Here is a 27,700-nt window from a genome sequence, read left to right on the forward strand (position 1 = left end):
TATGTGCTCAAAATACGTAACAATCCCTCCTTGGTCATCTCAGATGACCATTCTATAAGATATTAAGATATTAAAATATCAAAGTAGGAAAAAATCACCACCGACCGAGGTGGAAAAACTCCATAGGGGAGATAAAACCACAACGCGTCCCCCTAATTCTGAAACGGCATTCACCATGGTGGGTCTCATAGGAAATACAGGTCATTGTCAACAATACAACGATAAGCATATTACCTGGTTATCATACAATCATATAGTCAAAAAGGCACATAGATAAATGCATAGATATTTGCCAGGCACCTGGCCTAATTTTGGGGAACTCAGAAAACTCATCCTAGCTCAGACTGAAGCTGAATGTTAGCTTCCACATGTGCAGGTGTTTAAAAAATAGCAAACTTCTTCTTTGTTTACTTATTTACCAAATGGTCACATCGTGCCTTGAAGTGATTTCAGTCCAGCGTTGCAACCTATTAAAGCTATCGCTCAGTTATATGTAGACCTGCATGCTTTCATCTGGATTTATGCAAATTTAATTAATTAAATTTCCAAGGTAGTAGCAAGGATATGTATTTTTTAACTTTCAGGTCTCCTGTAAGTCTAACTAAATTATCACAATCGCGTTTTATAGTAGTGTTGACACGATACTGGATTTTCTAACTTCGATGTTATACCTGGATGAAGGCAATTTACCTTTTTCCTAAGAAACCTTCTCTAAGTAATTTATCATATCACAATGGTAAAATTTCATTTTTGGTTTTTAAAAGAAAAGGGGAAGTTTCTTTTTAAGTTGTTATTTGCGAGTATTAGTCCCAGAATGATATGGTTTAGATTGTCGGAATTAGTGAAGGCTCAGCTTTCACATAATATATATTTTGTGAAGGTCCAATTTCGTGAACAAGATCGCTATTGCTGTGCATGTGCACAGTTATGAAACCCCAAATCGTGTTCTTACATTTGCATATGACTTCTTGCAAATGAATGATTCTTTTGACTTTCCTTGGTAATTTGCTTTAATCTAAAGTAGCCTACTTCCAAACCGCCCTCCTCCATCACTACTCCATCTACCTTCTCTACCTAAAACGGTTGCAGCGGCGCTGCACTTGAGATTGGCTAACCTTTAACTAACACCGTCACACAGAGCATTGAGACTAGTGCCGAATCACTGCCAGAGACCGCACTGCGAGTGAGTGACAGGAGGCGGGGCTATGTTCACGCTGTAGCACTGTGTGTCTGTTAACTCGCTGTCCGAGAGAAGAGAAGACAGCGCGCTGATCAATTGATCAAGATCTCTCTCACACACGTACACGTACACTACTACACACACACACACACACACACACACACACACACACACACACACACACACACACACACACACACACACACACACATGTACACACGCGTGTACATGAGAGGGGAGGTTCAGCTCAGTTACTTCCTCCTCTGAACGGTCTGTCGCACCTTTCTTGCTCCCCTTTGAAAACCATTCACCTGATTAACTTGTTTTATGAACACTTTAACCTCAGTTTCTTCCCTTATATTTATACTTTTATAACTTTTTAGCGTATGGGACGGAACGTACTTTCTCCAGTCTACTATGGATGAGGAGAGAGAGGAGGGGGATCCTACCTCTAAGACCGCTCTGTCTGGGGAACATGGCCGCCAGAGCAAAGCTAAGAGGTAAGAAGAGGATCTCTCTGTCTGTGACTGTTGTCCATCTCAGAGCTCAGCAGTGATACATCATGACTCCATCATTAGTCTGAGTAAAAGCTGTGTGTGTGTTGAAGCCCAGAGCAGCAGCAGACCTCAGGTTGAACAGTCGTATCGCAGAGTAAGGCTCCCCTGGTATGAACAGAGTTCTGTCTTTGTTCTCTACGGGGTTTGGTCTGCATGACTGAGGTCTGTGGTCAAGACTGACAGTAGAACAGTGAGCTCCATTTGGTCATTGTCTGTTCTTATTATAAGAGAAGGAAAAGATAACATGCTTAAATTAGACTTTGACAAAGTTTGGTACGTCAGAGTTGATCAAACAGATTTATAATTCTGTCGTTCTAGTTCAAAGCATTAGGGTACTCAGAGTAAAAACACATCAGTAACAAGGTATAATATTTAACTATTATTTAAAGAAGTACATATATATTTTTTTTATTTATCATGATAATTAAGGATTTAAAAGCTGGAAACAAGTGAAATGCTCTCACCTAAAAACAGCCTTGTAGGAAGAATGATCTTGTCTGTGTGAAAACTGCAGTGTGATTAAAAGGTGTGTGTGTGTGTGTGTGTGTGTGTGTGTGTGTGTGTGTGTGTGTGTGTGTGTGTGTGTGTGTGTGTGTGTGTTGAAGCCCAGAGCAGCGGCGCTTCTTGTCCCGCCTCTGGATAATTTAGACCCTACGTCATATCCCAACCCTTGCAAGCCCACCCCCCTATACCATCCGGAGATTCTACTGATGTCTGAGCGACAAAAATGTCTGCATATCGGGCATCAAGTGTGAATAAGTGTGAATGACCCTCACGGTCGAACCTCCTGATGTACAAATGTGGAGAAAAGACTGAGGACATGTGTGAAAACGGCTAATAACTTCATTTTAAGCCTGTCGATGTATTTCCATTTCAATAACCTGGGAAAGATTACTAAAACGAAGAGTCATGAGAAAGTAGTTGAGTAGCCCTGCAATAAATGATAAAACGAAAAGGTATCCACAAATCCTAACTTCCAGATGGTGTTTGTTTTTCAGAAGGAGGCAGCAGAGAGCAGACTCCCCTGGACCCAGCTGTGTCTCCATGAAGAGTGACCACTCTATGGATCATCCTGTTAGGTTTAAAGATGGAAATCAGTCTATTGAGAAGAGGTGAGGATTTATCAGAGATCATAAAGATACAGCTTCTATCAAACGTCCATAAATCCTGGTTCTTGTTTTTCTAGAAGAGTCCAGCAGCAGCAGCAGAGAGCAGACTCCCCTGGACCCAGCTGTGTTTCCTTGAAGAGTGACCGGTCTATGGATCTACCTGAGAACTTTAAAGATGGAAATTACCAACCGTCTAAGAAAAGGTGAGGATTCAGCCAATACATCAGGGCTGTTCAACTGGCGGCCCGCGGATCATCTTGATCCGGCCCGCCGATCATTAATCAGAACATAACAACGTCCGATCACAGGACCACTTGGTGCTGGATTGATTCATGGCTGAGGCCGTTTATTCTGCTGTTTGAATCGTATGAATTTGAATCGTTTTCTATGTTAGCTAAACGCATTGTGAATCAACACTCACAGTATGAAGGGTACTAAGTGTGCTTTTATGTCAACATGTTAGTGCTTAAATGCCATTCTAGCTGCTTTCACTCATAGACGTACAGCCCGCTATTAGCCCGCTATTCTCCAGACGGGCCGTGTATGTAAACGACATATCCTGACGTTGGACATTCCGAAAAAAGACTACCCCTGAGGTTGTATTTTAGCCGGCGGAAAAGTTAATTACGTTTATATTTGAATGAGCCGTAGAAGGTCAGCATTTCACACCATTTGAGTGGCCGTTTTGCATGTTGAGTGGCACCCCAAAACGATAATCAGCCTGTTGCCTTTTGTTCGCAGAAGGGTTTAAAAATATTTTAATGTTGGCACTGCTTTTCATTGTCATTTGTGGTGAATGCTAAATGATAGGTCTTATAGATCCCCCTAAATTACACATCATACAATAAATTACAATACATGAGTTCACAGCTGCACGCGTTTATAAAAAATGTTTTTTGTATTATTATGTTCCACCTTTCCTGCTGTGGGCTCTCAGACCGTAGTCGAGGAGCACAGGGGAGACGTTCCCTCCAGGGCCGATGTTCTCTCTGGGGGAACACCCTTCACTTTGACCGGCAGTGGGTCTGCTTATTGGCAATTAACTTCATTTTCAGCCTGTCGATGTATTTCCATTTCAATAACCTGGGAAAGATTACTAAAACGAAGAGTCATGAGAAAGTAGTTGAGTAGCCCTGCAATAAATGATAAAACGAAAAGGTATCCACAAATCCTAACTTCCAGATGGTGTTTGTTTTTCAGAAGGAGGCAGCAGAGAGAAGACTCCCCTGGACCCAGCTGTGTCTCCATGAAGAGTGACCACTCTATGGATCATCCAGTTAGGTTTAAAGATGGAAATCAGTCTATTGAGAAGAGGTGAGGATTTATCAGAGATCATAAAGATACAGCTTCTATCAAACGTCCATAAATCCTGGTTCTTGTTTTTCTAGAAGAGTCCAGCAGCAGCAGCAGAGAGCAGACTCCCCTGGACCCAGCTGTGTTTCCTTGAAGAGTGACCGGTCTATGGATCTACCTGAGAACTTTAAAGATGGAAATTACCAACCGTCTAAGAAAAGGTGAGGATTCAGCCAATACATCAGGGCTGTTCAACTGGCGGCCCGCGGATCATCTTGATCCGGCCCGCCGATCATTAATCAGAACATAACAACGTCCGATCACAGGACCACTTGGTGCTGGATTGATTCATGGCTGAGGCCGTTTATTCTGCTGTTTGAATCGTATGAATTTGAATCGTTTTCTATGTTAGCTAAACGCATTGTGAATCAACACTCACAGTATGAAGGGTACTAAGTGTGCTTTTATGTCAACATGTTAGTGCTTAAATGCCATTATAGCTGCTTTCAAACATAGATGTACAGCCCGCTATTAGCCCGCTATTCTCCCGACGGGCCGTGTATGTAAACGACATATCCTGACATTGGACATCCTGAAAAAAGACATCATACAATACATGATTTCACAGCTGCACGCGTATATAGAAAATGTTTTTTTTATTATTATGTTTCCTGTTGTTACCTTTCCTGCTGTGGGCTCCCAGACCGTAGTCGAGGAGCACAGGGGAGACGTTCCCTCCAGGGCCGATGTTCTCTCGGGGGGAACACCCTTCACTTTGACCGGCAGTGGGTCTGCTTATAGGCTATTAACTTCATTTTCAGTCTGTCGATGTTTTTCCATTTCAATAACCTGAGAAAGATTATTGAAATGAAGAGTCATGAGAAAGTAGTTGAGTAGACCTGCAATAAATGATGAAACGAAAAGGTATCCACAAATCCTAACTTCCGGATGGTGTTTGTTTTTTCCAGAAGGAGGCAGCAGAGAGCAGACTCCCCTGGACCCAGATGTGTCTCCATGAAGAGTGACCACTCTATGGATCATCCTGTTAGGTTTAAAGATGGAAATCAGTCTATTGAGAATGAGAAGAGGTGATGATTTATCAGAGATCATAAAGACACAGCTTCTATCAAACGTCCATAAATCCTGGTTCTTGTTTTTCCTAGAAGAGTCCAGCAGCAGAGAGCAGACTCCCCTGGACCCAGCTGTGTCTCCATGAAGAGCGACTGGTCTATGGATAAACCTCCTGAGTTTAAAGATGGATGTCCTTCCAGAGAGGAGAGGTAGGGGTTTCAAACAGACAATGTAAACAGACCCGGTGTTTGTTATCAGCGTCTGCTGATATTGATGTTTACAAGTCTGAGGAAATATAGTGTGTGTGTGTGTGTGTGTGTGTGTGTGTGTGTGTGTGTGTGTGTGTGTGTGTGTGTGTGTGTGTGTGTGTGTGTTTCCCACAGACACCAGGAGAGGTCAAAGGTTACCAGTGCTAAGTCTCTACAGCAGCATCAAACAGAGCTGATCAAGGTGTGTAAATGTCCACCAAGACGTTTGACTTCAGCTCTCCATGATCATTAGAAAGAATCTCTTGTCCAGCGGGACGTGAATCCAGGAAAGATGCTTCTGATGTCCTCAGTAAGTTCAGAGTAAAGTTCTCTGTGATGTTGTTCTTTTCCAGAGGGCTGAGGAGAACGCACACGCTTTTCTAGACAAGGAGCTGAAGAAGCTCTGGAGGGTTCTCTTACCAGATTACCCACAATGCTCAGAGAGTCAGAGGGAGCAGGTGGAGGAGGTGGATTGTAAGGAGGAGGAGCAGAGGAGGCGCGCCATAGAGGGAGTGGTGGACATCACAAAGCTCTGCCTGATGGAGATGAACCAGGAGGAACTGGCCGACACACTGTGGGCCGGTAAGAGACTCTTATTTTGAAGACAGAATAAATAATTATTTTGTAGAGCAGTATGAGACTCGTATTTGTTCTGTGCAGACTAAATGAAATAATGTGAGATTTGTCAATGTCGAGATATCTTTTTCTATTGGTTAAATGGTTTGATCTAGATATGTAGGGTTATTGTGGATCCATCAGGTTAAAGAATGTTAAAAATCTAACTACAAATCATCAGCAGAATAACTCAGTGGAATAGATGCAGCACTATCTTGTTATATCGGCATAACAAGTAACTTTACACCGATTCCCTATCATTATTATTATTGGACTCATCATATTGCTGTTGAAATAACTTCATTATCCTGAACATTTTGAATCTGTAACACGCAGTCCTTGTCACGACCAGCTTCTCCGACCACAAGTAATAAAGCCACTGAATATCATGAAGTTGATAATTAAAAAAAGATATTGACATGTTTCCACTGATTTCACCATCCATTAACTCATGTATTCTGTTCATTCTCATTTAGGATCTGCTGTTGTCGAGTGCCAATGTAAAATCAAGTCTCATTTGAAGAAGAAGTTCAGACGTGTGTTTGAGGGAATCCCTAAAGCAGGACAGCCAACAGGTCTGAATGACTTCTACACAGAGCTCTTCATCACAGAGAGAGGCAGTGGAGAGGTCAACAAGGAACATGAGATCAGACTGATTGAAACATCTTCCAGGAAACCAGCCAAGGAGGAAACACCAATCAGATGTGAAAACATCTTTAAACCCTTACCTGGACAAAATCAACCGATAAGAACAATAATGACAACTGGAGTGGCCGGCATTGGTAAAACCATCTTGACGAACAAGTTCACTCTGGACTGGGCTGAAGGCAAAGCCAACCATGACATACACTTCACATTTCTCCTCACTTTCAGAGAGCTGAATTTACTGAAAGAGAGAGAGTTTAGCTTGGTGGAACTCCTTCATCACTTCTTCATCGAGACCAAAGAAGCAGGAATCTGCAGATTCCACCGGTTCCAAGTTGTCTTCATCTTGGATGGTCTGGATGAATGTCGTCTTCCTCTGAACTTTCAGAAAAACCCGATCTGGACTGATGTCACAAAGTCCACCTCGGTGGACGTGCTGCTGACAAACCTCATCAGGGGCGTCCTGCTTCCCTCCGCTCTCATCTGGATAACCACACGCCCTGCGGCAGCCAATCAGATCCCTGCTGAGTGTGTTGACATGGTGACAGAGGTGAGAGGGTTCACCGACCCACAGAAGGAGGACTACTTCAGGAAAAGATTTGAAGAGGAGACACTGGCCAACACAATCATCTCCCACCTTAAGAAATCACGAAGCCTCCACATCATGTGTCACATCCCAGTCTTCTGTTGGATCACTGCTACAGTTCTGGAGGACTGCTTAAAAAAATCCCAGATAGGAGAAGAGATGCCCAAGACTGTGACTCAGATGTACAGCTACTTCTTGAGGGTTCAGTCCATACAGGGGGACAGGAAGTACCATGGGAGAGCTGAAACAGATACAGACTGGAGTTCAGAGAGCAGGGAGATGATTGTTACTCTGGGAAAACTGGCTTTTAACCAGCTGGAGAACGGCAACCTGATCTTCTACGAGGCAGACCTGGCAGAGTGTGGCATCGATATTAGAGCAGCCTCAGTGCACTCAGGAGTGTTCACCCAGATCTTTAAAGAGGAGTGTGGGCTGTACCAGGACAAAGTGTTCTGCTTTGTCCATCTGAGCATCCAGGAGTTTCTGGCTGCCCTTTATTACATTCTGTCTTTCCTTGACATTGGTGTCAAGCTACTCTCAGAAAAACAACAAACCTACCGGGAACAGGAACTCCTCCTCCTCTACCAGAAAGTTGTGGACAAGGTCTTAAAGAGTGAGAACGGACACCTGGACTTGTTCCTCCGTTTCCTCCTGGGCCTCTCTCTGGAGACCAATCAGAATTATTTACAAGGTCTGCTGGGAAAGACAGGGAGCGGCCCAGTGTTCCAACAGGGAATAGTCTCATACATAAAGGAGAAGATAAATGAAGATCTCTCTCCAGAGAGAAGCATCAATCTGTTCCATTGTCTGAATGAGCTGAATGACCGTTCTCTAGTGGAGCAGATCCAACTGTCCCTGACATCAGGAAGTCTCTTCAAAAAACGTGTCTCTCCTGCTCAGTGGTCAGCTCTGGTCTTCATCTTGCTGTCATCAGAAGAGGAGCTGGAAAAGTTTGACCTGAAGAAATACTCAGCTTCAGAGGAGGGTCTTCTGAGGCTGCTGCCAGTGGTCAAAGTCTCCAAAACATCTCTGTAGGTTCACTAATAACATGTATTATAATGCACAAAACACAATATGCATAAAACTCAAATATGAAATTCATAATAATATACAAAACATCACTATAGTTTACAAATACATGTATTGCAATAGACACAACACAATATACATTATACTAGAAAACGCTATACAAAAAGAAAACATATCTCTAGGTTAACTTAAGCTAGAATAAATAAGTAAAATATATGTTATAAGTAATATATATATATATAAGCTGTTAATTTTGATTGCCTTGATGATTTGAATGGAAAAGAGGATCTGAGGATCTGTGTTGATAGTAAAAAAAATAAGCAGTTAAAAAACAGCAATTGCATTTAAATATACTTACATTTGTGTTGATTATAAATTAATTACAATATTTTACATTGAAATATCAATTTTTACAATTTCCAGTCTTGAGAGGAGAAAAAGAATAATTGCCATTAATCACAGCTGTTCTTCAATTAATTTAACAAAATGTAATCGATCGACATCCCAAAGGACAATGCACACAAAACACAATATATAGAATACTAGAATATTAAAGGACTTTTCAAGGACAACAAAACAACTACATATTCGACTATTTTCTAGTGACATGTTTAATCTTAAATTGCCACTTCTTAATACCAAGTTCCTGTTTATTTTGTGTGAAGGTTGAATGGCTGTGATCTGTCAGAGAGATGCTGTGAATCTCTGGCCTCAGTTCTCAGCTCCAATTCATCTATTCTGAGAGAGCTGGACCTGAGTAACAATTATCTGAAGGATTCAGGAGTGAAGCTGCTCTCTGCTGGACTGGGGAGTCCACACTGTACACTGGAAATTCTCAGGTCAGTTTTACTCAAGGTACAATTACAAATAAATGCTGAAAATCTAAATTATATAACTCAGCTTATATCTCAGTACCTGTGATGACCACAGTCATGACTTTGGTATCATATAAAGGCTACACTTTGTTGTTTAGGTGGATATTGTAATACATCCATTTGCCTAGTTGGACGCCTAAGACCTCCTGAAAGCCTTAACAGCAATTATTTCCAAAAAAGATTTGAAACCTGCAATTGTCACACAAAATGTATTTTAAAAGCTTACTATGTCCAGTATTCGTTGTTCAAATTAAAAATATATAAACAGGAATGTGAACAGGTTACAGAAAAATATTGTTACATTGTGTAACCAGGGTGAAGAGACAACTCATAAAATCTCTATTTATTGTGAAATAATAAATAAGGAGAGCAAATAATTAATAATAGTTTATTAATAGTTAAATAAAGTTCTATTACGTATATGTGCAAATGTACAAATATATAGCTATACATATAAATCATTTATTGTTGAAATGTAGGATACATTAATAATTATATGTTCATTATTAATAATAGTAAACTCACTATTTTAAAACATGTTTACCTTACTCAGTGAGTTCTGTTACTTGGACACTACTTGGGTTGAACCAATAGGATTGGTTGATAAAGAGACTTCAGGGTCATGTGGGGAAGGGTGAGAGGTCACGGGTGAGCGGGAAAGAGGAGAGAAAGGGACGAGACAGAGGAGGAGAGTACTTTAGTCTCTGTAGAGATCGCCCAGCTAAATGATATGTAAACATTTACTTATTACACGTTTGACGGTTAAATTAGTATGTGAGTGAGTGCATGTGGGGAGGGTTTTATTTGTGTCTCTGTTCATGTCGGGGATCTTTTACACGTTAAATGTGAAGCTAGCTTGGTTTGCTAACCCCCGGAGCATCCTCTGAACGGGATATAAATCCTCAGAGTTGAGCACCAGGTCCACAGCAGGGGGCCGGTAGCACCAGGTCCACAGTAGGGGGCCGGTAGCACCAGGTCCACAGCAGGGGGCCGGTAGCACCAGGTCCACAGCAGGGGGCCGGTAGCACCAGGTCCACAGCAGGGGGTCGGGTAGCACCAGGTCCACAGCAGGGGGCCGGTAGCACCAGGTCCACAGCGGGGGGCCGGTAGCACCAGGTCCACAGCGGGGGGCCGGTAGCACCCGGTCCACAGCAGGGGGCCGGTAGCACCAGGTCCACAGCGGGGGGCCGGTAGCACCAGGTCCACAGCGGGGGGTCGGTAGCAGGAGGTCCACAGCGGGGGGTCGGTAGCAGGAGGTCCACAGCGGGGGGTCGGTAGCAGGAGGTCCACAGCGGGGGGCCGGTGGCACCAGGTCCACAGCGGGGGGCCGGTAGCACCAGGTCCACAGCGGGGGGCCGGTAGCACCAGGTCCACAGCAGGGGGCCGGTAGCACCAGGTCCACAGCAGGGGGTCAGGTAGCACGTGGTCCACAGCAGGGGGCCGGTAGCACCAGGTCCACAGCAGGGGGTCGGTAGCACGTGGTCCACAGCAGGGGGTCAGGTAGCACGTGGTGACCGGAGAGCCGCGCGGTTCCCCTGAGGAGGATCATCCCAGGATTCCAGTTTCTGCCTCCGTCGCCTCCTCCGTCTTTTCTCATAATGGAACCAGGACGTTGTTTTGCTCGTGTTAAGAATGAAGAGTGTATCGTGATGCGACACCGAGCCCTACAGGCCTGCACCCTTTATGGCGGTAGATCAATGACTAAAGTCACGAGCAAAAATTACTTTGCGCTCCCGCACAAGTAACACAACTGTGCACACAAATCATTACTGTAAACACTGTTACTGCACTCGCGCTCAGTAGTTCTCTGTCCAGAAGAGCAACAATAAAGCCTGTGAGGAAGAAACGATTCATTGAGTACACACGTAAAGTGAAGCAGCACACAACTTGGAATATAACTTCTAATAATATACAAACATCTCTGTAGATCTACTACTATCATGTTTTACAATACATAATAAACATAATAAATACAATAAAAAGCAATGTTAATATACAAAACGATTTTCAAACACTATAAAACAGCTATTCAACATGATAAAAATAATGAATAAGATGTTACATTAATACAACTTTTCTAATAATTGATTTAAACAAAAATATATGCAAGTTATTTTAATCAAAGTTCCTAACATTTTTTGTGTGAAGGTTGAATGGCTGTGATCTGTCAGAGACATGCTGTGAAGCTCTGGCCTCAGTTCTCAGCTCCAACTCCTCTAGTCTGAGAGAGCTGGACCTGAGCACCAATGATCTGCAGGATTCAGGAGTGAAGCTGCTCTCTGCTGGACTGGGGAGTCCACACTGTACACTGGAAACTCTCAGGTCAGTTTCACTCAATGGTCAAACGCTTACACGACAAGTTACACATCAGAGGACATTGAACAGATTGAAGTAATAAACATAATAAACATACAGTAATCGGAGGCCTCAGATGGGAGTTCGCCCTGCAGCTCTCCAAGAGCTCCGCAAGGAGAAGTCCAGAGCATTGGAAAAGCAAGGACTTCCTAAACAGTGTTGTCAGGATGCTGGTAACAGCTCTGCTCCCCAATAAAACTAGCATGGCTAACCAGATGGTGGTCAATAATAGATGGAAACCCTCATGTGTGTATCAGCGGGGGACGTAGCCGTGACCCTTGACCCCCCCCCCAAGGGGTCAGGGAAAAGGTACAGACAACGAAGGGCAGTTAGAGAAACAGACCGTGAGAATATAATTTTCACATTACAACACAGACATATTAGCGTGTGTTGTGACACATTCTTAGTTTGTTAATGACGGTATGAGGTGTGTGTTGTAACATTCTTAGTTTGTTAATGACCAGGGACACGGGAAGTGGGGATGTTTAGTGTTTGAAATTCAGCACAGTATCAGCCGAGTTGACTCTAATTTCCACATTGTTTACTGGCTAACGTTTGTGAATAACAGTGGCTAGTTGGCAGAGTGAGTCTTTTTACACACCAGAAGATTGTTTATCATAGCGGAGCCCTGAATGTGACGTCACCCGTCATCTCGTCTCTGTAAACATTGGATGTTGCTCAGCATTTATTATGACGTCATTATATAGACTCTCTCTCAGCACCCCCCACTCGTACTGACGCGTCCCTGTTAATGACGGTATGAGGTGTGTGTTGTAACACATTCTTAGTTTGTTAATGACGGTATGAGGTGTGTGTTGTAACACAGTCTTTGTTGTACAGTGGTGGGTAGAGTGCTGAAAATCTATACTCAAGTAAAAGTACAATTACTTCCTTCAAAATCTATTTGAGTAAAACTAATTCCAATTGGAAAACCTACTAGAGTAAGAGTAAAAAAGTACTTTGTTACAAGGTAACTCAAATTACAAGTTACTTCATTTTTTTGTATTGCAGTGCTTGGATCAGTGTAAAAGACATAACGGGCCCTATTTTAACGGTCTGAAACGCAAGTGGGAAGCGCAAAGCACAAGTAGCTTTGTGGGCGGTTCTACGGCGCTATCGCTATTTTACAGGCGGATAAATGACGCTTGCGCCGCGGCGCAAGTGTCAAAAGGGTTGGTCTGAAGCAGCCTAATTACCCGTAGGTGTGGTTTGGGCGTAACGTGCAACAAACCAATGAGAGTGCCAGCTCCCATCCCCTTTAAGAGCCATGAGCGCATTTGAATCGGACGAGTTGATATTTTGACAGCGCGTCTGCAGTCTCCGATGAGACAAATGCACATGAGTTTCAAACTGCAAATGGCTTAGTTTATTGCCAAATAATATGGCCTAATTCACACATGGAATAAGGGGTTTTATACCACAACTTCAGAAATACTGAGTCCTCAAATAAATTTCGGCAAAGAAAACGTATGATAGGCTATAACATGATATGCGGTAACTGTGGTTCTATTTAATGATATACGCAATACATTATAAACATTGTTTCTTATCAGTATTGTATGCTATCCTAATATGCATGTGTCCCCGCGGTAATAGACATTGCCATTGATTGTATTATGCGTTACGTGTTTAGTTTGCCCAAGTGAAGGAGTTCAAGTACCTCGAGGGGTCTTGTTCGCGAGTGAGGGAACTATGGAGCGTGAGATTGGCCGGAGAATCGGAGCAGCGGGGGCGGTATTGCGTTCGCTTTACCGCACCGTTGTTACGAAAAGAGAGCTGAGCCGCAAGGCAAAGCTCTCGATCTACCGGTCGATCTTCGTTCCTATCCTCACCTATGGTCATGAGGGTTGGGTGATGACCGAAAGGACGAGATCGCGGGTACAAGCGGCCGAGATGAGTTTTCTCAGAAGGGTGGCTGGCGTCTCCCAGGGATAGGGTGAGAAGCTCAGCCATCCGTGAGGAACTCGGATTAGAGCCGCTGCTCCTTTACTTAGAAAGGAGTCAGCTGAGGTGGTTCGGGCATCTGGTAACGATGCCCACTGGGCGCCTTCCTTGGGAGGTGTTTCAGGCACGTCCAGTGGGGAGGAGACCTCGGGGAAGACCCATGACTAGGTGGAGAGATTATATCTCAACACTGGCCTGGGAACGCCTCGGGATCCCCCCGTCAGAGCTGGTCAATGTGGCCCGGGAAAGGGAAGTCTGGGGCCGAAGCGAACGAAGATGAGATGATGATGAGAGTGTTTAGTTTGCGTGTGTTTAAACAGAGCACACACGCGCGCCCGCATTCATTCATTCTTTTTAACACTCACTCGCGGTAAAACAATGTTTTTCACGATCAAATAGGCCTACTCATCAATCCTAAAAGTTATGGGCAAGTAGGCCTACACGATGTCTGTGTCAAGAAAATATATGTTTTCTGTACGGTGTTTGCAGATGCATTGATTTAAAAGTACAACTTATTACCGCTGCATCAGCTGTTCTTTCCCAAATAATTTACCAAGAATGTGCGGCTAGGTAGATGAGAGAAGCAAAGTGTATGCGCGAGGTGCACAAGCAATCCGTATGCATCGCATGCGCATGTATGCATGCGCCCTTAAAATAGCATCTGAACAACGCGCCACTGACTTTAAACCAGGTATTTCCTGGTCAGTAGCGCAATGGTATTCAGAGACGGCGAAATACCGTTTGCGCCAGAACACGCCTCCTCCTTCCGCCGAACCGCCCCTTGGGGCGCATGATCAATCCCTAATTTACCGGCGAGTGGCGCTGGTGGGAAAAGAACGCTCTGCGCCAGTTGTAAACTAGCAACGACACATGCGCCAGTGACTAAGTCACTTGCGCCGGATGCAAGATAGGGCCCAACGTGTGTGTGTGTGTGCTCATTAAACAAACATTCAACAATACAACACAATTAATTTCATGTCTTTTCAAACCAATTGATTTCAGCTCTGTGCATTTGACAAAAGGACAGAACTTTGTAGGAACACTACCCAGGATGGCTTGGTTAGCTGATTGGTCAATCAGATTTTTCTTGACTCGATTGCGATTCAGCCTACGTATTGCATGAACGCAGGTTTCTAGTCCTCACACTCAACGCAGCGGTCGACTCGTCTCCTCGGCTGTGGAATCACAACAGTCTTGCAGCCTAAGGAGGGCGCGTTACGTGTACGCTTGACAACGAAGATAATGATTTTATCAAAATACTCATTTTAATGAAGACCCAATGGAAGATGTAATTGAGTAAAGACTAGAATTCTAAATCAAATATTTACTCTAGTAAGAGCAAAATTACAGACTTAAAAAAGCAACGTGAAAAGTACTCGTTACCCGTAAAAAATACTTTTTTACTAATTTGCGTTACTTGTACCCACCGCTGGTGTTGTAACACATCCTTAGTTTGTTATTGACGCTATGAGGTGTGTGTTGTAACTGTAGTGGCAACCTATTTTCTACTCTTGCATGGACGTAAAGTTTCTGTACTCGTGCTTTTCGTAAGGCAATAAACTCCATGTAAATCGAAGAATTGACACCTGACGGTGTAGTGCACCAGTTGCACTGTCGATATTTACGCCACTGGTCCTAACCCTTGATATGAAGATAAATTGAAGAAAAAGCTGCTCCTCCTCTCCTGTCGGCATATTTGGCAGAGTATATGTCGCCTTATGAACGCCTTTTTCGCTGCATGGTCCGCGCGTTTACACTGCCCGAGGTAAATTGCCTGCTTGAGCTAGCACCCCAATTTACCCTCCCGGACCCTACGCACATTGGCGGTATATTGGGTTTCATTCTGATTTAAATGTGACGGCTTCGCGGTTCCGGGAGGGGGGGGCTTGGGTAGATGTGTTGCTGCACTGTCTCCACAGAAACAATGAATGCAGCGATATCATCATGAGCAGTTCTAACTGGAGAGAAAGTGTAATCTGCGAGCTGCTGACCATGTGAGAGAGGGTGATGCAGCCGTATTAAACAAAGACGTTGAAAGATCTACGAGTGAAGCAGAGGAACTGTCCTTACGAGGCTTTTGTCTGTAAAAAAACACGTGGTCAGCACAATAAAGAATATGTTGGCATTTTGCACTTGTAAATAGTTAATCGCGTTTGCAGCCTACATTCAGACGTGAACTCATTCTTGCATGCAGGTGTCTTCATTCATAAAAATCTAAAGGTCTAGACTCCGTGTGCAGCCCCGCCTTCTGCAGTGAACCAAGAAAGCCTGCACCGTGACAAACGGGGGATTTAACCCCTTCGGTTTTACACAGGAAACTTGAGTTAAGACGGTGAAATCGCCGGGCGTGCCAAGCCTCGACCGAACCGGCTTGAAAGTGTAGAAAGGTCTTTTGCTGGAGAGAGGGCCGTAGTGCGCACCTAAAAAAGCAGCCAACCATTCTTGAAACACTTCACACAACACAACACACACGCACACCACAGCGGGTGCTGACTGACTGCACACACACACACAAACACACACACACACACACAACGGTGGGGGCTGATTGACTGTGCATACGCACATATACACACACCATGGCGGGTACTGACTGACTGCGCACGTAGACAAACCTCCGTTCCTAGTCTACTCACCGTTAGAAGAGCTGTAGGCGAAGTAGGCTCATAAGAGACTCGGCTTGCGTTAAACAGCAAAGTCTCAGAGCTTGGCGTCTTAAATCTTTTGTGGACTTTTGTCAACAGCTCCTGCCTTTCTCTGCGTGCATTATCAGACAAAAATACGTAATGTTGGGTCGCCATGGTTGTTGTATATAGGCCTATAGAGGGCGGTTCCGTTTCATTTAATATTGCATAGTTACCAATATCTCCCGCTCAGCCCCTTGCAGCTTACGCGTGACGAGTGTGTCTCTAACATTCAGGGAGTAGTAGCAGGATTTGATCAATTTAAATTAAAAAACGGTTGTAAAAGAAAATAAAGTTCACTGTATCCGGCCCTTTACATTTAAGCTAACAGATATAGATATTCGATATAAAAAAATAAAAAATAAAATCATATAACTTCAGAATAATCTGGCGGGCCAGATATTATGTCTTGCAGGCCAGTTATGGCCCGCGGGCCGCCAGTTGCCGACCCCTGCACTACAATATGATACGAATCAACCAATCAAATCATACAACAAACAGCAACGTTCATCATCACTTGATAGGATCGAAAAATAGGATTTCATAGTTCCGTTTTGTTACATATAAGTCAATCCGATGTCTTCATGTATTAATATATATATGTATATATATATTATTATCATATTATTGTGGTGATCACGGCCGTGGTCGCCAAGTGCCGCATCGGATCCTGGGAGGGTCGGCGGCACTGAGGCAGTCGTGGTTGCGGGCGACAGGATGTGTGTTTCAAGTGTGTGTGTGGTGTGTTTACATGAAGCCTCTCGCAGGGTCGTGCAGAGTTTGGATCACCAGAGTTGCAAACTCTTATAAGGTGGGCTCCCGTCTGGTCGTTCCCACGCTGCTCGCCACATTATTATTAAAAACACATTTTTAAAATAAAATAAAATAGTTTTCATAACAAAATGAGGGGGGGCTTGGAGGGGGCTCAGCCTTTTTCAGAGGGAGCTTAAGCCCCCCCCCCCCTTGTGCGGCCGCTGGTTGTAACCCTAATATACAAAACATTAGGTGGATATTCTAATGCATCCATATGCCTTCAATCTTTCAATTATCTTACTACTATAATAGCAGGCCTGTCGCACCAGTGACTCAAGTTAGTCATGTGCCAAGCAGCCTGCAGCTCAAGAGCAGCACGCGCAAACGCATACATACACCGCAAGCACGCACATACACGCCGCATACACACAACGCACACACACGCACATGGGCACGAATATACACGGAAAAGAACACACACACGCAAGCGCACACACTGCACGTCAAGACAAAGGCCCATCACATACACGGAAGCGCACACACAAGCACGTGCACACACCGCATGTGCGCACACCGCACGTCTAGACAAAGGCAGCGGCACACTCACCTAGGTAAGCCGTTATGTTTTTGAACATAACGGCGCCACCATCAACAAACTCTCCCAGGTAAGACGTTCTATCTATAGACTGTAGAACGTGCGATAAAAGAAGGGAAGAGACAATTTCTCACCTCGACGGCAGGTCGTTCATTTTGTCATATAATAACCGTTAAATTCAAACTTTGCGGCGACCGGCATATCAACACACAAGTCACGTGATCTTAAAGAGACAGGGTCCCTATAACACAACGAAAACATGCAAATAACACAGTATGGTGAATTATGTCTATAGAGTCTACCGCAAGACTACACTTTGTTGCTCAAATGTAATATTACTTCTTGAGCCTCCCGAAATGTCTTGCGATGTTGATATCCCCCTTCCCCCCTGCGGACTGTTGTAGTTGGTTTATTTTACTTAGGTTTTGTGTGTATGCTATGTGTGACTGTAGGCAACTGCTGCCTGTCTTGGCCAGGACACTGGAAGAGATGTTTAATCTCAATGATGATTATTGTTTTCAGAAATCTGTTACATTATCGACTGGGGTTTCCACATTATTGCTATGGATTTAATTACAACTAGAGGTTGAGCACACGCAACGCTCGCTTGAAAACTCTAGTAAATATAACAATGAACTCAAAATAATTATAATATTGCCCCCCCCCCACTGTCCCCTGTGTGAGGGGCGGTGATAGTTTAGGCCAGGGTGAATTACAGGGGGTCTTGGGAGGGTCTTACCCCTAGCTGGAAGTCCTGGAATGGGTGTAGTTTTCCGCTCCAACCACTTAATGGAAATGCACCCAATTCGAATTTATTTTTTGCGAACATTCTAAAGATTCGCTTCACCTTTTAGATGGAAACGTGACTAGTTAGGTGCACTTTAGAGTTGTTTAGTAAAGTTAAATAACTGATTCTTCTTTTAACTAAAGGTTATCTTAAATCTTTAGTTATCTGACCTCTAAGTGTCATAATTTAAAGATCTACCGTATTGACATTTAGTTAAACTAATAAAACATATCTTATGAGTAATTTCAAATAAAAAAATGAATCACAGTCCTAACATGTTGTGTTTATTGTTTGTTTGAAGGCTGACTGGCTGTCATCTGTCAGAGAGATGCTGTGAAGCTCTGGCCTCAGTTCTCAGCTCCAACTCCTCTAGTCTGAGAGAGCTGGATCTGAGTACCAATGATCTGAAGGATTCAGGAATGAAGCTGCTCTCTGCTGGACTGGGGAGTCCACACTGTACACTGGAAACTCTAAGGTCAGTTTTACTCAATGGTCAAACAGTTACACCACAAGTTCTACATCAGAGGACAGTTATGAACCCAGCTTATAACTCAGTACCTGTGATGACCACATCCATGACTTTGTATCATTGGAGATGTAACACCTTGTTGTTTAGGTGGATATTCTAATACATCCATATGCCTGCAATCTTTCAATTATAAATATAAAATGAACTCAAAATATAATACTATTGCCCCCCCCCCACTGTCCCCTCTATAGGAGACAATGATAGTTTAGAGCGGGGTGAAGTACAGGGGGTCTTTGGAGGGTCTTACCCCTAGCTGGACACCTCAGACCCCCTGAAAGCCTCAACAGAAACATTTTGGAGGGTCTCTGGAAAGAATGATTTGAAACTTGCAATTGTCAAACAAAACGTGTTTTGAAGCTTACTATATCCAGTCCTCATTATTTAAATAGCTAATTCTTTACTCACAAATATGGATAGGATACAGAATAACTTGTTATTCAATATAACAATATATATTGTTATATTGTGTACCCAGTGAAGAGACAAACTCATTAAAGCTCTATTCATTATGAACAAATAAATAAGGAAAGCCAAGGATTAATACTTGTTAATTGATAGTTAAAGGGGACCTATTATGCTTTTTCGACCTTTATGACCTATAAACGTTGTTATAATGATTGATGGTCATGTTTGATCATACACAAAAACGATGTCGATTTTCGGGAAACTCTTCCTCTCATCTGGGCGCTTTCAGCCTTCTCTGTCAACGCTCGGTTTCGTCCTTCTCCGCCCCCTCGCCCCCCTCCTGCCAACCCAACTCAGTTGTGATTGGTTACCTTCCTTGAAGCGCGCGTGCGGGCAGATTTGACCAGGCATATGGGGGCGCGGCAGGAGTACGTCTACGTAGATGATTTCCCGGAAATGTGAACAAGTAAATCGCTAACGTTGTCCCGAGTGTTTAGCGCTCTGCACAGCCACCCCAGACTGTCAGCAGGGAATACGTCGAAATGCATGTACGTCATTATTTGACACTTTGGTATGGTTAAACATGACTATCAATCATTATAACTACGTTTATAGGTCATAAAAGTCGAAAAAGCATAATAGGTCCCCTTTAAGTCCAGCTGTATTTCAACAGCTGTAAGCAGTGGTTCTGGGAGAAGTGGGGATACTCTAAGTGTCTTAAAGCGCCCTGTGTTATAAACAGTAACATTAAGAATACTCTTGCATCTTTAGTGCACCCATAAATGGGCCAGTAATGTTGGGACATTGTCACTTAACTTCTGCTGCTTGGCCAGGATTGTCTTTGCATCAGTCCTGGCCCACAGACTATAGGGTGAGACCACTACATTATTATGCATTCTGAGTGAACTATTCCTGGTTCCTTAGTCCATCCACACATGGAAATTGGACAACTACTCTCACGCTTGATCTCTGTTATGGATCAGTAAGGGATGCATACAAATCACTGCCTCTTCCCCCGCTGGGCTCAGCTGATCATAATTGTGTGCATCTACTGCCAAAATACAAAACTGTTTTAAAGAGAGAAAAAACTCAAATGAGGGTAAAAAAGGACTGGACAGAAGAAGCTGTGGACTGTCTAAGGGACTGTTATGAGAGCACGGATTGGGAAATGTTTAAACAGTCCTGTTGTGATGACTTGGACGAGCTGGCTGATGTAGTGTGTTCATATACTGCCTTCTGTAGAGACACAATTATACCATAAAGTTGGTGAAAATTTTTCCAAACAATAAACCATGGGTGAATAGTTCTGTTAAATCTAATGTGCAGAAAAAGAGGCTTGCTTTTAAGAGCGGATCAGTCTCTGAGTTACATGTGGCGACTAAAGAGCTGAAAATTGAAATTTGTAAAGCAAAACAGAAATATAAGACTGATTTGGAGAATAAAATGGCTGCCAATAATTTGGGCTCAGCATGGTCTAGCATGAAAACCATAACGGGCCTCCAGAATCAGAGACACAGCAACCGTCTCTCTCTAGTGGACTTTAAGTCGGACACTGAGTTTGCTGATGCTCTTAATTGCTTTTATAGTCGTTTTGATACCCTTGATTTTAGCCATGAAGTTCAGGAGCTTGGTTTGAAACTAAAAGAAAAACAGCACTTTCAACTATCGCAAAATAATATTTTAAAGGTTTTTAACTCGACAAAGGTCAACAAAAGTACAGGCCCTGACAATATATGTGGCCAACTACTTAAATCCTGTGCAAAAGAGCTGAGCTCCATATTTCATTACATTTTTAATACATCCTTGCAGACACAGCATGTTCCTAAAGTCTGGAAGGATGCTGTTATAGTCCCCGTCCCTAAATCGAGTGGTCCAAAAACCCTTAATGATTTTAGACCGGTGGCTCTTACATCAATTATAATGAAGCATTTTGAGAAGTTGGTAAGGTTAGAAATCATACAAAAAACTGAGCATTTACTTGACCCCATGCAGTTTGCCTACAGGCCACATAGGGGTGTAGAGGATGCCACTGTCACTTTGCTCCACTTGCTTTTTAAACACCTGGAGGGAAGTGGGTCTCATGCTCGACTCCTTTTCGTGGACTTCTCATTGGCTTTTAACACAATCCAACCACACATCCTGGCGAGCCGGCTTTTAGAACAATTCAACCTAGGTTTTAATCTTGTGGGCTGGATTGTGGATTTTTTAACTGAAAGGACACAGAGAGTCAGGGTTAATGGAGTACTGTCCAGCCAACTCTGCTCCTCTACTGGTTCACCACAGGGATGTGTGCTGTCACCCTTACTTTTCATCCTGTACACCAACATGTGTCAAAGTAAATATGCAAACAGGACCATAATCAAGTATGCAGATGACTCTGTTATTGTTAGTCTCCTCCAGAAAAATGAGACTGGTCATGGCCCAATAATAGAGGATTTTGTGAAGTGGTGTGAGGAGTCACATCTTCAACTAAACATACTCAAAACAAAAGATATGATCGTTGATTTTAGAAAACATGCTTCCCCTAACGATGTCACAACAATAAAAACACTACCGGTGCAATATGTGGATTCATACAAATACCTTGGAACAATAATTGATTTTAAACTGAATTTTGAAGAAAACTGTATTGCTGTGTGTAAAAAGGGACACCAGCGTCTTCACTGTCTGAGGAAACTGTTCTTTTTCCAGGTGGATAAAACCATAATGACCTTGTTTTATCGTGCTTTTATCAAATCTATTGTATCCTTTTCTTTGGTTTCATGGTTTGGAAGTCTCTCTATTAAGAACAGGAACTCACTCAATCAGGTGGTGAAATGGTCCAGTAAGTTAATTGGTGAATCTCAGCCGAACCCGGCCTCCCTGTACACTAGACAGGTACAGCGGATAACCGAGTCTATTTTAAATCACCGTTTGCACCCTTTGCACAAAGAGTTTCAGCTACTCCCTTCTGGAAAAAGGTTTTTAGTTCCAAGGTTTAAAACCAAGCGTTTTAAAAACAGCTTTGTTCCAGCTGCAATCACGCTGAAGAACAAGCTGTAGAAACTGCTATATTTGCACGACATTAATTTTGTATGCGTAATTTATCAGGGTTTTATTATATTTTAATTATGTTGGTCAGTTTTAAGTGTCCAAATTTGGATTAGCACTGGAGCACTTTAATTGTTTTATCCACTGTATGTAACTGTCCCACTTTTGTTTGTTTGTATGTGTTGTCCTAACTGTGTGACGGAAGCCCACTTTTAAACTGCAACACAAGTTTACCTACGGGTACGAATAAAGTAACCTGAACCTGAACCTGAACCTGTGTAAGTAGTCTATCGGTCTATCGGTCGTTTATTTAGTAAACTGTCTCTTGTACAGATGATGATGGCCAGAGTGCTGCCATTAGAAAATTAACATTATTTGTCAAAGGGGGTTTGCAAATATTACTGCAAGGTATTGTATGTTACTTATCTTAAATGTATTTAAAGTTTCACATGATTATATTTTAAATTCTAATAGATTAAGTTGTTGTTGTGAGCACTGCTTTATACAGTAGGTCTGAACATCATTGACTGCTTTAATGAGTCACTTAAACCGTTAGAACGGAGCATGAATCACAGGAAGGTCTGGGTCCGTGCTGTGATCTTTCATTTGTTTTCTGAAATTAAAATGTTGTTACTACCTTTTTGGGCCATCACCAGTTTGCACCCCTGATAATAATACTTTTGATCATGTTAGTGGTTTCCCTGATGGATCTATAATCTAGATGTTAGTACAATCTAACCGAGTTCTAGGTAAAGGTGATACTTTAATCAAGTGAAATATAAAGAAGTCAAAGTCCTGTGGTTGAGTGGACCTCGCTCCACAGCGGAATAGAGACTAGGGCTTGGGGCGCTACAATGCTGATGTATTATGTGGCCGTTGAATACCCGCTTGTTTCTGGGAAGGCCTTCTTCCACGGGTGGCGCTGTGGCAAATGGTCCCAATCCAAATGTGGAGTGGTTTAGAAAACCTAACGTATTATGGCTGAGAAGCTTTCTCTTGGCCATCTTGAACCGCTGGCCAGAAGGAGCTCCACACATCCACACACACCTCGCCACCGGTGTCCCTTCACTGGACCAGGAAGTGCTTCATAAAAGGACCGTCACCAAGGCAACGCCACTTGTGGTTGGAGTAGGACGTAAAGAAACTGGTTGGCAGGCTGGAAAAACACAGGATTTTACACCTGTGTGTGTGTGTGTGTGTGTGTGTGTGTGTGTGTGTGTGTGTGTGTGTGTGTGTGTGTGTGTGTGTGTGTGTGTGTGTGTGTGTGTGTGTGTGTGTGTGTGTAGCTTGTCTGGCTGCCTGGTCACACAGGAAGGCTGTGCTTCTCTGGCCTCAACTCTGAGCTCCAACCCCTCCCATCTGAGAGAGCTGGACCTGAGCTACAATCACCCAGGAGACTCTGGAGCTGCGCTGCTCTCTGCTGGACTGGAGGATCCACGCTGGAGACTGGACACTCTCAGGTATGGAGAGGACAGCTCACCACTCAGGGACAAAGTCTCCTACAAGGAGTCATGCTGCTAGATGAAGTGGTTTGAAAAGGCCGCAGTCACTCATGTTGTGCAGAACGTTATGAGACGGCAGATGATGAAGGTGAATGTTTCAACATGCTGCTCTCACCTTGATTCCCCCCCAGTGTGGAGCACGGTGGAGTGTGGAGGCTGAAACCAGCTCTAAAGAAGTGTAAGTGTCTGTTTGATTCATCACATCACACACTCACTATTGAAATGGAAAGTCCGTCCACACAGCAGGAAGTGAGGTCACATCCTACTGGGAATGAAGATGATGGCTGACATCATGTATCTTACGTATATTAATACTGTCCACCATCATGAATCATGAAGCTAACATCTGGGCTCAGGGGAGGGGGGGGGGTGAGAGGGGGGCCTGATGGGGGGGGGGGGGGGGGTGAGAGGGGGGCCTGATGGGGGGGGGGGGTGAGAGGGGGGCCTGTTGGGGGGGGGGGGGTGAGAGGGGGGCCTGATGGGGGGGGGTGAGAGGGGGGCCTGATGGGGGGGGGGGTGAGAGGGGGGCCTGATGGGGGGGGGGTGAGAGGGGGGCCTGATGGGGGGGGGGGGGGTGAGAGGGGGGCCTGATGGGGGGGGGGGGGGGGGTGAGAGGGGGGTGAGAGGGGGGCCTGATGGGGGGGGGGGGGGGGGGGATGGTGAGATGGCGGACTGATGGGAGGGGTGAGAGGGGGGACTGAGAGGGGGACCTGATGGGGGGAGGGGGCTGAGGGGGGGCTGTTGGTGGGGGGGGTGTGCGGGAGGGGGCTGAGGGGGGCGTTGAGTCGGAGGGGAGGAGGTGGTGCTGAGGAGGGGGAGGGGGGGGCGGGGGGGTGACGGTCCGGGTCCACTATTGTTACTACTATGTAACAATAGTGGAACTATAACATCACATGACCCCCCCCCCCCCCCCCCCCCCCACAGAACAGTACCAGTGATGATGATGATGATGATGATGAAGAGCGGTTCAGCAGCTCATCATGTCTGGTTCTCCCTCAGATGCCTGTGACCTCACACTGGACCCCAACACGGCCTACAGAGACTTCTCTCTGTCTGAGGACAACAGGAAGGTGACGGAGGTTGGAGAGGACCAGTCGTATCCGGATCACCCAGACAGATTTGACTCCCAGTACCAGGTGTTGGGTAGAGAGGCTCTGACTGGCCGCTGTTACTGGGAGGTAGAGTGGGAAGGACGGGTTGAGATAGGAGTGACATACAGAGGAATCACAAGGAGAGGACAGGGTGGTGACAGCTGGCTTGGACGGAACAACAAGTCCTGGACTCTTTATTGTTCTGATGGTGGTTACTCTGTCTGGTACAACGGTACAGAGACAGCCCTCCCTCTCCGCGCCGCTGGCTCCACCAGAGTAGGAGTGTATCTGGACCGGCCTGCTGGCTCTCTGTCCTTCTACAGAGTGTCCCCAGGTGGAGGAGGGTCCTCAGACACACTGACACACCTCCACACCTTCTGGTCCTCCTTCACCCAGGAGGACCTCCTCCCGGGGGTGGGGGTAGATTGGGGGGGGGTGGGGTCCTCAGTGTCTCTATGTCGGTTGTAGACACACACACACACACGCACACACACACACACACACACACACACACACACACACACACACACACACCAAGGGTGCTGAGGGGGGGGGTCAGAGGGGCCTCAGTGTCTGTCTGTCTGTCTGTCTGTCTGTCTGTCTGTCTGTCTGTCTGTCTGTCTTCCCGTGTGTCTGTCTGTCTGTCTGTCTGTCTGTCTGCCTGCCCCCCTCCCTCCCTCCCTCCCCCCCGAGTCTGAGGGGAGTCTCTGTGTCAGGCTGAGGGGGGGTGACGGGGCTGAGGGTCCGGCTCCCGGACTATAATGACACATCATCACACATGCAAACACACACATGAGGGGGCGGATGGGGGGAAGGTGTGGGGGGGTGAGGGTGAGGGAGGGGGGTGAGGGTGAGGGAGGGGGGTGAGGGTGTGCATACGTTACACACACATGCACCCACGCATGTGTGGGAGCTGCTCTGGCCTGATCAGGATGGGAGGGGGGGTACAGACTGATGTACATGTGTGGGATGGCTCAGCGGGCTGGGTGGGTCTCTGTGTTCTCAGATAGTCCAGATGGCACTGCCGTTGGTCCTTTCTGTTATCATGCTCTATGTGGTCATCAAGTTATCTCCCTTTGTGTTTCACCGGATCTTGTTGCCCCCCCTCAGGGTAGCTGTGTTAGAGAGCCCCCCCACCCGTCGTAAGGTCTGGGGCCCCAAACTGCCCCCCGTTTCTAAGGCTAAGCCTTCCTCTGGGCCCTTTAGTGTTGTTCAGACCAACAGAACCACTTTACTGCTGGGGACAGTGAGAGCTGTCAGAGGAAGGTGGAGCTTCACTGCCCAGCAGAGGGCGCTGTCTGGACACTCCATTTCCTTTATTTTACAATATAAATCTGTTTTGGTTTAATCATGAGTAACCTAATGAGTTTTTTATTTTTTAATTAGCCTACACCTGGTTTACTTGTGGATGATGAGTATACTTTTTTTTATGTTTACTGTTGCCTTTTATGCTTCATTTTGTTGATTTAGATAATTGTTAATTGTTTACCAGTAGATACACTGAATTCTCATTTTAAAGGGTGATCTTTAAACTACGTTTCATATGAACAAGAGGGAGGAATGTAGAATGTTGGTGTGTTTTAGTGTCTCTCTGTGTTCACATCTCTTAGTCTAGGAACAGGCCAGTGCCTCTCCTACTCAACCCAGTCGCCAAGAAAAAACGTTGACGGTGTACGTTTCCATGAACACTGGATACGTAGCATTTCAACGTAAAAAGTAGCGTTTTATACCTACAGTATCCACGCGTGCCGCTGTGGAGGCGGGTTTCGGGGTTTGGGTTTCAAGGCTTTCGCGGCAAATTGTGGACACGATTGTTGTGAAGTCAACTTGGAAAATCCCCGCTGGATATGAAGGGGTTAATATGCAGCGCCGACTGACAGCTGGGGGAATCCCTCCTCAGAGCGTTACCTGGGAAATCCGCGTCATTGCGTCACCTGACCGGAAAGGACAGAAAGGGGAAGAGAGACTCTTTCAGGAAACGCCAGTTGCAAACAAATCAGACAGCGTTCTGTCCAGCAGCAGCAAAGCTGCGCTAGAAAGCGCTGAAAAAGCCGCGCTGGTACAGCCATAAAAAGCCTGGAGAAACGGCCGGTAAGAGAAAGATTTTGTTAGTGTAAAGGTACGGCCACACCAACCGCGTTGCTCGCGTTAGGGGCGTTGAAAATCGGCATTTTTGCATAGGGAACCATTGGTTTAGGCGCGGTACACGCGTTGAAGCGTTGAAGCGTTGCGTTGGGGGCGTTAGGCGCGGCAGTTGCACGTAATTACGCACGTAAACGCAGTAACGCGCCCATCGCACCAACGCCCGGAGTTCAGAAAATTGAACTTTCAACGCTCCAACGCGTGACGCTTAGCCGCGGTAGCCAATCAGCGTGGAGCTTGACCCGACGTCACTGGCAGAGAGTAGTGAGCTTGCACAGAAGCATACGGCCGACATCTTTCTGGGTTTTTCTGGGTGGAAATAGTAACATAGTTACGCCATTAAATGCGTTTATGGAAACATTTCTAGCGAGAAATGTGCATTTTACTTTCATAATGTTCGCTCGGTGAATCTGAAGGATGTTTGGTTTGATAGTTATGACGAAGAGGGAACGCTCCGTTCACTTGCATGGACAGAGTCTCTGGTTGCTAAGCAACCTCAACGTCTTGGCGGACTGCTTCTCTGCTGATCAACACTACGAATGCTGGAAACACACCAGACCCACCATGTGAAGTTATTTAACCCGATTATTGTTATTTATATCCGAGATTATTTAATCTAACCCGATCTAAACTCTATCACCCAAACACGGCGGCGTTTGGGTTTCCTACCTCGGA

The 27,700-nt window shown here is 44.9% G+C and overlaps 1 protein-coding gene and 1 long non-coding RNA gene across 3 annotated transcripts; both read left to right on the top strand.

Moving 5' to 3' along the window:
• The first annotated feature begins 5,166 nt into the window (after positions 1–5,166).
• Positions 5,167–5,650, top strand: LOC115541505 (uncharacterized). 2 transcript variants are annotated; one of them, XR_003976356.1, is made up of 3 exons: positions 5,167–5,227; positions 5,306–5,419; positions 5,594–5,650. It is a non-coding gene; the product is annotated as an uncharacterized LOC115541505 (long non-coding RNA). The 2 variants fall into 2 exon arrangements; XR_003976355.1 differs by having other exon boundaries at positions 5,174–5,227; positions 5,303–5,419.
• A 337-nt stretch (positions 5,651–5,987) lies between these two features.
• On the top strand, positions 5,988–25,998 carry LOC115542913 (NLR family CARD domain-containing protein 3-like). The gene is made up of 8 exons (XM_030355406.1): positions 5,988–6,040; positions 6,550–8,335; positions 11,357–11,530; positions 18,628–18,801; positions 23,577–23,750; positions 23,924–23,970; positions 24,792–25,286; positions 25,994–25,998. Exons 1-8 carry the CDS (start codon positions 5,998–6,000, stop codon positions 25,996–25,998), a joined length of 2,898 nt encoding a protein of 965 aa, XP_030211266.1. The 5' UTR covers positions 5,988–5,997.
• The last annotated feature ends 1,702 nt before the right edge of the window (positions 25,999–27,700 follow it).

Source organism: Gadus morhua, chromosome 4 (assembly GCF_902167405.1).
Source record: "Gadus morhua chromosome 4, gadMor3.0, whole genome shotgun sequence".
NCBI classification, from domain to species: domain Eukaryota; kingdom Metazoa; phylum Chordata; class Actinopteri; order Gadiformes; family Gadidae; genus Gadus; species Gadus morhua.